Genomic DNA, 12101 nt, shown 5'->3' with positions numbered 1-12101 from the left:
TCACACAACTTAAAGTTAGACATTTTCATGATTATCATTTTAATCCACATGAGTTCTGCAGACTTGCGGCACAATTCCAGACAAACCACAGCCCAGATCACAAGGGCACAACATCACCTGAGAGGAAACATGTCCTTATCATTTAGACTTTCTGGGAAACACTGCTGAATATTCTTTGAGAGGGCAAAAGTAAATAAATAAATAGCTCCTGCTTACCAGTAGGCATTGTGGCTTCAATGGAAACTTTAGAGTTTTCAAAAGTGACAACGAGCAGGTTTAAATGGAAACAGGATTCCCAGAGAGGGTTGCATATCCAGAGTATTCCAAAAAGTATTTCCAGCAAAGAGTAAAATGAAAAAAAAAAAAAAAAATTAAGAAAAATATTTAGGTCTCCCAAACTCTCCCAGTCATTGTGAATCCTTTCTCCAGATTAAAGTGCAGTCCGCTCCTCCACAGCACAGACAGGAGCGTGCGCGCACACACACACACAGGCTGCGTTTTCTCCTGAACACACTCCTCTGGGCTCTTTTCTTTCTCTCACTTCAGTCTGCTGAAGATCTCCTCCGTCTGCTTCTCTTTCTGAATGCTTCTCTCCCTCCCTCCCTGCTACATCCAATGTGTGCATGTGTGCGTCTAGAAATGTTCAAGCCTGTGTTTGCATGAGTGTGTGTGTATGTGTCAAAGTGAATGGCCTCTGCTCCTCTGCTGCTCCCTCCCTGCTGGGTATTCCCCTCCCCCTGACTCCTCCTCCACTCTCTTGCTGCAGATTACCAGGAGCTGGGAGTTCCACATTAAATGACTCTTCTCCTTTTCCAACTCTTTTCTTTTCCCATCTTTATTTTAACTCTTCAACCCATGAACCAACATTTTTAGCTTGTTCCTCAGTAGTTTGCAGGGCAGGTGACACCTTTTAAGAGTGCGTGTACGTTGCACGCTCAGCGGGCAGCTGAACTGCTGCTGTTGGCGCACAGCTCCACAGATCACACGCAGACCCTCTTTGCATGAAGGAGTGGGGGGGGTTATGGGTGATCAATAGGCCGTGAGCCGACGCAAACAAAAGCTCCTCGTCCCCTGTGAGACACCGCGCCGCTCATTGTGCCACAGATTAGAGAGAGGCTGGACAGAATGAGCACAAAACACGCCACAAGTGGAAGAATTTGGAAAAAAGATGAACGCATGAAATTCACTCTAAAACAGTGTTTCCCAAACTGTTGGGCTTCTGATTCCTTAATTATAAAAGCAACATGTGAGATTCAATATTAGCACTTATCTCATTTAGTCAACGTGGCACATTAATCAAAATAGGAATAAAACAGGAGTAAAAGGTTTAGTATCCTGCTGCTAATCAAATGCATGTCCTTGATTAATTACATATATTATGTGACAGGTTTGAGTCATTCAAGTTTGATTTCAATGATGCCTTAAAACAAGTTGCCATGGAAACACAACAGGTGAAAGATGAAAAAGGTTTGGATGTTATTAAACAAGCTGCAGTTTTGAAAGTTTTCATTAATGGAATCATTGAAAGGGAAAAAAGTGAAGACAAACATGTATTTGTTTTTTTGTTTTTTTTTCCTCTAAACCAGACAAAACTGAAATTGACATAAGACTCCACTTCACGAACAAACACCGGTTGTTACGTTTGCTGCAGGGCACCTAGAGTGTAATGGGCCTTTCCAAGTTTCCTCACTCCAAAACGCACGGAAACACTTTAATGATTAAAATTCTAAAAAATATCATGACAGAACAGCCTCCTATTTTAAATGACATGATCACATTTGGTGATTTAGCGGAAGTACAAAGGACATGAGCACAAAAGATGATCAGAAACCTACCACCGGTAATGGTTCTACGGGATGAAGCTCATTAGGATTTCATCAGTTCTGCTACTGATACAGGTAGGGCCGTGTACCAAAATTTCGTTCTTTTATGGCTCCGACCTAAATCCGTTGGTACCACCCTTATTGATGCCACTAGTGCACATTGCAATATTTGGAAAGAGAGTGTAATTGCTAAGGCTGGAAACGCAGCTGAATGTGCACGGGACCAATGTATGAGCAGAAAGTTGTTCCGTGTTTGAATGCAAGAAGGCCCAACTCCATCCATCTTCCCCTGAGCAGCAACTCCGCCCAGCGTTACCAAGCGAGAGCGGCGTCTCTCATAATCTCCTCCACCAGGCTCCGCTTCATCCAGTACAGAGGACGGTACAGTATCTGGGATTTCAGCTGATAGCTCTACGTTTAGCAACATTCTGCCAACTTGTTATGTCGTGTTCTGAGGTTAATGTTGCTGCAACTTAAGAGGTGACTTGAAGCGTGAACAATATAACGTTAACTGAAGATTAGTTTGTTGCGTAAATTCAGTGTATTGCCATCTAGCTAAATAAAAAGTGAATTACTTAAGACAAACAGATGTTAGTTTGTTAAATTGTGGTCAACTATTGGGATGGCTGGTTGGTCGAGGGAGGGCAGTACAGAGCTCTGCCATCTACACGAAACTCTGTCAGTCCAGTAATCTGGTGGTGGGATGTGAGGGCTAATGTTACCACACCTGGCAAGCAGGTATCTTTTTATCCAAGCATCATCCACATCGTCAGAGCATACATTTTCTACTGCTGGGGACACCGTTAGCCAGGAACGGGCTTGTCTGTCACCAGAGAAAGCAAACGTGTTGATTTTCCTAAAAAAGTGATTTAAAGCTGCTTATTATGCAGCACTGCCAGGTGCACTAAACAATACACTTGTTTGCTAATGTTCTTTTGCACTATAAATTTGTTGGTTTGCACTAAAATTATTTATTTGTTTGAAACTTCCTAGAGTCAAATTACCAAAGCTGAAGTCAACATTAGTCTGCTAATGTGTTATGTAATTCTTTACTCTTTACAATTAATTTCATAAAATTTGTATAGAGAAAAGTACATTCAGGAACCGGTATAAAAGTGAAGGCATCGGTACTGGTACCGATCATCGGTGTTAATACTACTCTCTGCTGTTTAAAGACATCATGTAAAGACATGACATGTAAATATATATATATAAAAAATATATAAAATGTCACAACCGTTGAGCAGCATTGCTGAAGCATAACAGGGCTAAAACATCCAAGTTAACAGCCGTTTATATCGACTAAGATGCAGAACAACTGAACTTATATCCATGTACTCTCTAAAACACTAACCCTAACCCTTTGAATGCTTCAGATTTTTTAAGAGTAAATGCTGAAGTACTTTAGGTAGGTTAAGTACTTGGCTAATGGTGTGAGTGAGCAACCTCAACTTGTACTGGGGTGACATTTAACCAGAAGCATCTGATTCAGGTAATTAAGCTGCGTACTCGGCCCACCTCTGTTCTGACATTATGAAGAGATGACATTTTGGGAGCCGACACCATTTGGAAACCTTGTTCTGCTCATCCCTGCTACAGCGTCTGAGACCTGCTTTCAGTGTGAAGTGCAGCAAGCTTGGTCTTAGGGCTGGGCGATATAGCGAGATTTGAATATATATCGATATATTTTCAAACACGATATGACAATATCGTTTATATCGATTTTTTTTTTTTTTAACATGTTTTTTTTAATGATTTTGATATAGCTTATTTTGTGACAAATTGACTTGAATGTTTTATTTGAGATTTGCACAAATGTTTTGTTATTTGCACAACTGTCAACCTCAGTGGAAAAGTCTGCCTGTTACTGTCTACATTGTTATTAATTGCACAGGGTATTTTAATTTAATTGTTATGCAGGAAAGGGATATTTGTTTTATTTTATTCAAGAAGCATTTTTATTCTATATATGCAGGCAGTTTATTTTTATTTCATTTGTTTTATACATTTTGATATTGTGCAGACCTCTGTTAATAAAGGAACCTGTGTGACATTTGGCATGAGGCTTTGTATTAAAACTGACTGTTTTTTTAAGGGTTTGCCTCAGAAAAAAATGAAGCTAACAGAGATGCTAACAGAGATGCTAACAGAGATGCTAACAGAGATGCTATGCTATAATGCTTTGGGGGAAACCCCAATTAAGGCACAGAAAAAATATCGAGATATATATTGAGTATCGCCATTTAGCTAGAAAATATCGAGATATGACTTTTGGTCCATATCGCCCAGCCCTACTTGGTCTCATTGCACGTTTACGTCAGCAAACTTCCAGCTCAACATGTGCTCTCCTCCACACCCCCCACCCACTGGTCCCAGCAGCATGGAGTCCTGTTAACTTATCTGTCTCTCAATCACTGCACTAACAGACACCCCCAGCACCATCACAGAAACACGAGAAACAGAAGATTTAGAAGGTACGTTGACCCACGACGGCCTCGATCCTCCGCTCTGGATCTCAACTGTTCACCTGTCACCTCTAGTGCACACGCACACACACACACACACACACACACACACACACACACACACACACACACACACACACACACACACACACACACACACACACACCTCAGCAAACTGGAGAGGAACTCTTAATGTCATCAGTTCAGCCAACCACAACCTGCTGATGACATGAACCTAAAGCAGTAAGCAGATGTATCTGATGCCCTCTGTATGCCCCCACAGCAGCAACTCCAATCTCTGCAGGAAAAAAAACAATCAGCTCTTCTACTCGGTCACAAAATGCGCGGCTACACATGTAGGTGATGGCGATATGACAAACTGATCTGAGGAAGATTGTATGATGATTTAAAGATCTGTTTGATGTTTTTGTTAAAGAAATAGCTGCAAAGAATCTGTCCAAGACTTAAATATATAAAATCTCTAATGATATAAAGAAGATTAAAGTCTCCAAATCTCAAGTTCCACCAAGATTTAAACGGTTAGTTTCTTAAGGTCTGTTTTGATCAGCAGCATTGATGACTTCAACGCTTTGTGATATTTTGTAGAGAAGTATAAAGATTATTTGAACTACGGGTCTTTTTTACATTTCCCCTGAGATCTGTGTTTCAGGGTAGACTAAGCAAACGAAATCCACCCCTCGGCGGATTGTCAAAGCTGCTGCTCTGGCCAGCTGCCTACAAAGAAGAGTCTCCCTAAGGATTGCACTCAGAAGTAAAATTTATTACTGTAACAACTCCCTGCTATTTTTTTTTAATTCATGCATGATAATGTAACTCCCCTGAAACAATCAGAAAAATCAGAGGTCTCTTCAAATGCATTCACTGAAGCAGGCAAGAATGTTTTCTTTACAAAAATGTAACATCTACTCCCTCAGTACTACTTAAAGAAAACCGACTTCATGAATTATGGTTGAGATTGAATGATGAGGTAACCGAGTTACTGCTCAGGCAGTCAGAAATATTCAGCACTTCAAGCCCCGCCCTGGGGGATCCAGGTAATGTCAGAAGTATTACTTCACTACCAGGGCTGCTTTGAGAGGTACAAGACCTTCCCCGGTACTTTTCCCCAAAAAACACCTGGGATCCTGAAAATGGTTCCCACGGGTAAAATGCAACTTTAGACTTCAAAGTCTTGTCTAACAACGTATGCAACTGTGAAGCAAATTTTAAAGTGACAATATATTCAAATGACGTAATCAAGATACGTGTTAGTAATCTGAAATATTTTGAAAGTAAACAGATTCTCTCTGTAAAGACAGATCAGAGCTTTTGGCACTCTGCAGGAGATGTTTACTGAAGCAGCTGGATGCAGTTGGCTCAAACAAATATATTCAATTGTGTCAATGACATTAATGTGAATGCCATCCTTTCATCTACAATGAAAGCCATACACCTCAGCCCTCCTTCTGCTTCCACTGCTCGACTCCAGTGTTGAGTGTCACGTCTCCCTCCTTCATCATACATATACACTCAACGATTTCCCAAACAGTTCTTTCTTCTGTTAGAAGCTGGTGACATGCTACGGCAAGGAAGTCAGGCCCCATGTGGTAACAGACCGTCTCTCAAACTCCCTCCGTGCATCCAGAGGAAGAACCGATGGTTTGAGGGCTGGCGAGGGTGCCAAGATGATTGGGGGCATGGTGCTGTCTGCGGTCTCTATAACAACAGAGAGGCATTCATCACCATGGCCGAGCAGCCCTCAGGGAGAGAGAAGTAGGCAGGAAAAGAAGGAAGAAAATGCTTATTGTCAATAAACCACTCCATTCTTCATAGCACTTAGGCAATGCAAACACTGAAGAAGGGCACAGAGTTCATGCACACTTTTTTCAACTTTTACTCGAGCGTACATGCACACACACAAAACCATTTGCTTTCTAACAACATTGTAAATGGCACACTGTTAACGGTTGTTATTGCAGCGGGCCGTATGTGTGAGCGTGTTGGTGTGTGTGTGAAATGAGCTCTCATCTCCAGCTCAGACACCCTGACAGCTTTTTCATTTCCTCAGCTCCAGGTTAAACTGAAGACTGTGTGTCTCAGCGCTAACACTCAAGAGTGAAAGAAGAATATTGAAAGAAATAAATCCTGTGTGTGATGGAGACTGTGACTAATGACAGAGGTTTGTGGGAGTTTGGTTCATCCATATACAGTTTCCTCCTCCCTCTGTGACACTGTCACTCTTTGTCACTGCTGATGGATCATCTGCAGACACACATACACTCCTCCAGTCTCCACACACAGATGCTTCAAATGTCTCTAACACTTAAGGCTTTTGTTCTTGTTGCCTTTGGTCTTTATCAATCAATTAACAAGCAGATTTGTCCCTTCTTTCTGTTAAAAACAGCCTTAAGTTTTGAAGAAAAAAAACCTAATCTGTCATTCAGTGACAATAATCTTTCATTCTGTTGCCAATAAGCATACGACAGCATTGTCAACGGTTCAAACACACAGGCTTTTGTTCCAGAAATAAAGACCATGCTTTTTATTACCTCAGATAAAACATTAACCATGAGGAAATAAACATCTCTATATGTATAAAGAAAAAAAAAGAAAAAATATTGACTTAAGGTTGAATATACAGGAAACGTACACTCTCTGTATAGTGTTGTCGTCTTTATACTAACTTGACTTTCTGCAGCACTCCTGCTACTGTAGGGCCACATTACTTCTATGCAAGAAGTTTATTTTGTGGCACTTTGGTAATAATCCTGACAGGAGGGTGTATCTGTACGGAGATGGGTACTGTTGCAGCAGTTTTTGAGTGATTGCAATTTTCTTTGCCAATTTTCCAATTTTCTTGGAAATCTGACCCGCTAATACCGACTTTTCTTTTTGAGAACTACTGTATAATCAGCTGCATACATTAACTTTATCAACGATGAAAAATCTAACTTTATCAATGATGAAAATAGCAGTGCATGCTGCATGGTCTGCTAATTTTATTGGTAGTCTCCTAGTCCGAACACCGAGTTCAGCAGGGTGATCCTGCTTAAGTGTTGATTTGTTTGATGTCCCTAACATTTTGGTTGGTTATTTGGTCATTTTTGCTTTGCACAAATTGCAATTTTTTGCTCACGGTAAAAAAGAACAAAAAAACACTTTCAAACATTAAAGATGATTCATTTGCACCATCTTGAATGCATCTTAAATGTCAAGTATCTCAACAAAGAACTTGAAGCGAACACTGCAGCTTTCCTGTGTTCTTGGACTCTTCAGTGTTGCAACAATGAATTCTTCCTCAGATGTAATCGTACATTTAAAAAAAGAAAAGTACAAGGTGTTATTGTGTCTGTCCAAAATAATCACTGTGTATCCAAGTCTTATGAAGTGTATGCTGGGAAACTTTATTTCAAGAACTCAACCAACTCTCATAAAACAGGGATTGATTTGATTGATCAGATTGTACCATGAACTGAAGGGGCAGCTTCTGGCTGTGCAGCGAAAAGGCGATATGGTTGGTCTGAGGTTTATATAAACCTTAGACGCCACGTATATTTTCAAAGTAAAACTTTTCAACGACACACCAAAGGAGGGGTGATAAGCTTCTGCTTTGTACAAAGTGTTTTGAACGAGCCTATCCAAATAAAAGCAACAAAAACCCTCAAACCATCATCAATAAAGCTCAACTGTTAACTGATTATATTTTTTGTTTTCACTATGAAATATATTTCCATACAAATACTTCTCATATGGCTTTACTGCCATCTATGTTTACTGGTCAACGTCAACTGCGTAACGCTTTACGGCACTAGGTCACACATGGACAACGATGAAACTCGCTCACAGAGCCAGTGGACATCCTGGCAGAGGACACAAAGAGACTCAAGGAAGTAATGACGAATGACTAAGAATAAGAAAGTGACCCAACAAGACACCAAACAAACCTCTATGTGTTGTGGAGGTTAAGTCGTTTCTGCTTCTATTGAGGGAACTGCTGAGCTTAAGAATACAGAAGTTCATCTGTGCTGCTTTAACTGCATATTTAAAAAGGCCAATCATCGGTGACCTCGGACAGACGTTTCAGGTCTGTGAATGCTCGGACTAATAGACTTAAAAACAGATTTAACAGATCCAAAGGCTATAACAGTGCTTAACATGCACTCAACACCGCTCTTTTTTAGAATCACCAAATGTGCTGCTGAATTTAAATGTCTGCGTATGTGCTATCTTAGCTCAGGGTCTCTGCAATCACTGTTTTTTGTTTTGTCTCCTTAAGCTGCTACGGTGTGTGTGTGTGTGTGTAATCTTGTCGTTTTAAATGTGTCTATGTGTCTCTCAATGTGCCTATTCTTTTTTACGCTTTTAATGTTAAATTATTTGGCAATTTAAGGGTTTGTACTGCCAATTTCGTTGTACTGGTACAATGACAATAAAGACTATTCTATTCTACATGAGCGCAGTTACTCATGGGAAAGGAAACATTTGAGCCAGCCTGATTCCTCTGAGATTTGTGGATCATGAGATCAAATATCAATCAGGCTCATGTTTAAGACCGACATTCGTCTTGAAACAGTGGATCTCTGACCAATCGCCATCCTTTAACAGATCTACCACAACATAATTTCAACCAAATTGTTCTTTTTTAAAGTATAACTAAGGACAAAATCTCAAATGGTTGTGTACAACAAACTAATGAAACTCCAAATAGTATATCTCTTAAATTCATCTTAGATCTTTAAAAACCAACAAGTAAATTAGATTTGCAATGCAATGACCAATTTCATGGAGTGGGAAAATAAATCTACATTCCTGGTTAACTTTATTGCTAAATGTATTTTCATTTTTGTTTTCCAGTTTTACAAGGCTTCTTGATTATTTCTTGGATGGTATTCCCTCCAGCTGCAGAAGCATAGTTGCAATGCCAGGCCAAGTCCTGGAAATTCCAACTTTTTAAAGGCAAAAACAGAAGGAAAAAAAAAATCTAACAGAGGCCACAGTTAGAGCAATTTAAGAGCAGGAATCTCCCAGAATTGGCCAAAGGAGCTGGAGAGAGCAGGAAACCAAGAAGAATCCTTACCATTCCAGCAGACTAAACAACAGCAACACAGAAATAACCATGGATGCTACGTCAATAACAGCGTTGAGAGCAACAGACGCAGCTAAAGATAGAGCAGGGTGGCACCACGGCTATAGCAGAACCCAGGAAAAGTATTTATGGTGAGATAGTGTCAGTATGCAGTGATTTGGTAACAGCACAAGCAGATAAATGAGAAGAAGCTAACCAGAGTGACGAAGCAGAAAAACGGTTGGCCTGCCAACATTTTATTTCCTTTACGTAAACATTTAGCTGTCTGGTATGCACAGAAACATTTCTTTATGTTTCATTAATGGGAAGTTAAAAGTTGGTAAATCCGTTTTATCTGGGAGAGAAAAAAAAAAAGGTTTAATTTCTTAAATTAGCTATGAAACTGAAAAAAAGTTTAGTTTGCAAGGCTATCATGTGTGTGTGCATGCATGACTATTGTGTATTGAGCATAGCGGATATAAGGAGGAAGCTGTGTTTGACCTAAGATTAAAATGCAGGACGGGAATCCAGCTCCAGGAAGAGAGACGAGACGGAGGGACTTTTACCCCCATCAGGGAAACATTTGACACGTACTAAAACAATATATACAGCATGGACAAAATATTTCATTTTAAGGTTAATTCTGAGCAGAACTTTGAGTCGAGGAGCACCTGGAGCTTTTCCCAGCTGTTAGTCTGGCAGGAGAAATTGTCAATTCAAGTCTAAATTTCTCGCCAACTTTAACACGAGGATGAACGAGAATTACCAAAATACAGCCTGAATTGTCTTGTCATTAAGTCAAGTGCTTTCTAGCAATAACATTTAAGATTATCCAAAAGATTTTCTATGAGCAATCATCCGATAGTTATCAGGAATATTAGAGGATCAAGATCTTATTTTTGAGGAAGATTCTGCACAGAAATGATATGGAGTCTAACACAAAAATGACACAAGCAGCAACCTTAAAAACACTGGAAATGAATACACTTTAATACGAATCACTGCGTCCCACATTGTCTGTAAATTTGTGTCCCAGAGAAATTGGGTGTTCCAGTTAGGGCTCCTCAAATGAGGACACACCACAAAGGAGAACACAAAACCTCCATCTCTCTCTCTCTCATGCACACAGACACACACACACACACACACACAGACACAGGTACACCTAAGGTAAGTCATTATAACTGAACTTAAACTAAAACATAACTATCCTTTAGATACAAAGTGACAGATATGACAAAAAGAAAGATATCCGTGTATTATCCAGACGTCAAAACCAAACATTCAAGAAAACGGGCACATATGTTAAAAGTTTAGAGCTCCTGTGACATTTCTGGTACCTAATTTGTTATTTACAAGAAGAAAAACCTGCTGCAAATGCTGTTAAACCAAATGGACCTGTGTGTACATGTTAAGCATCCTGTCAGATGGAAACTCATTCTCATGTCCACTGCTCACCCTACATGCACCCATTGATACAGGGCACATGAGAGAGAGGTCAGTGTCTCCCAAGCTTATTCAAACTACGGCAGGCTGTCATGCTGTCTAATTTGACAAGTAGGCAGAGGGTGCCATTAAAGTTAAGCCAAATTGAAATTTTGGTTTGTGGAAATTGTGGGTCAGACTGAGTATTCTGAGAGCAATATCAGCAATTATGATTAGATAAACACCTGGCCTTTTGAAGTAGCAAAATAAATGGTGATGTCTGGTCTGGTTGCCAGAACAGACCCACTCAGGACCAAATACATTAACAGGCAGTTTTTCATAGAATGTTCCGTCTTCTACATCACAGCTGCACACAAAGACAACCTGTCACTCACCTCAGAGAGAACATTCCCACTTTTAGCCTTTTCCTCGGCTGCTCGTAACGCAGTATCCTTTAACGGCTTACATCCATGTCCAAACAGTTAAAGAAGAAAAAAAAGTTATAGAAATACTGACGGAATCAGAGGTAGTTCTGGCCGATGTCAAAGCAGCCTGGTCCGTGATCCACACATTTACAGTATGAGGTCAGTTCAGAGGGAAAGAAAGACACTGAGAGAAGGCAAGTTGGGGGGGGGGGGCAGATGGAAGCAAAACGCAACGGAACTGACTGCCCACCAGGAGGGGAGGGGGAGAGATGGGGGAGAACAGAGCTCGCACATCCAAGCAGCCCACTTCCTGACCAATTACTGCTGCAAGACTAGTCTCTCTCTCCCTCTCCCTCTCTCTCTCTCTCTCTCTCTCTTTCTCTCTCTCTCCCCCTTTCCGAATGGACAGTTGCTCTCCCTTCCTCCCTCACTTGCAGTATGGAATCACCACAACAACTGGAGATATGCCAGCACTGCAGGCAACGCAAGTGACACTGGAAAAGCAAAATGAGCCATCACTGAAACTGTGACAACGTGCCTGGAGAGTGAGAGTGAAGAACAGATGAACAACAGTGATGAAGAGTTCATGCGAAATAACGGCAATTAGCAGGAAAGGATGGTGGGCCAGGAAGGAAATGAAGAAATAAAAACAGGGCAACACAAGGAAGATCTCCAAAAAATAGAGCACCAAGTGGGTCACACTACATGTAGTAATAGTTCAGAGTCTCTCTTCAAGCCTTCAGTTAAATATCAACGTTTCTGGGAAGCAGGAGGTGAGGGTTGATGTAAAGTTACCCAAAAACTGTTCAAAGTCAGAGACTTCATGTGTTTGTTTGGTGCTCAGAATCCATCCTGCTGTGAACCAGTCTCTATGAGCGCACACAGAAAATATCCAAGG

The 12101-nt window shown here is 40.6% G+C and overlaps 1 protein-coding gene across 2 annotated transcripts in view; it reads right to left on the bottom strand.

Annotated features, from left to right (window-relative positions):
• LOC133464434 (pleckstrin homology domain-containing family G member 1) overlaps window positions 1-11363 on the bottom strand; it is a 49794-nt gene extending 38431 nt beyond the window's left edge. Inside the window, exon 1 of one of the 2 annotated variants that reach the window (XM_061746416.1) lies at window positions 11174-11363. Coding sequence is in view for 1 of the 2 variants with exons in the window: in XM_061746415.1 (XP_061602399.1) it covers window positions 217-226 (10 nt within the window). In the remaining variant the exon portion in view is untranslated. Of the gene's footprint in view, window positions 1-216; window positions 624-11173 lie in introns of those variants that run through there. The other variant, XM_061746415.1, reaches the window with a different exon arrangement.
• Between the last annotated feature and the right edge of the window lie 738 nt (window positions 11364-12101).

Source organism: Cololabis saira, chromosome 18 (assembly GCF_033807715.1).
Source record: "Cololabis saira isolate AMF1-May2022 chromosome 18, fColSai1.1, whole genome shotgun sequence".
In the NCBI taxonomy this organism is placed as follows: Eukaryota; Metazoa; Chordata; class Actinopteri; order Beloniformes; family Belonidae; genus Cololabis; species Cololabis saira.
This window is presented reverse-complemented; position numbering and strand designations above follow the sequence as displayed.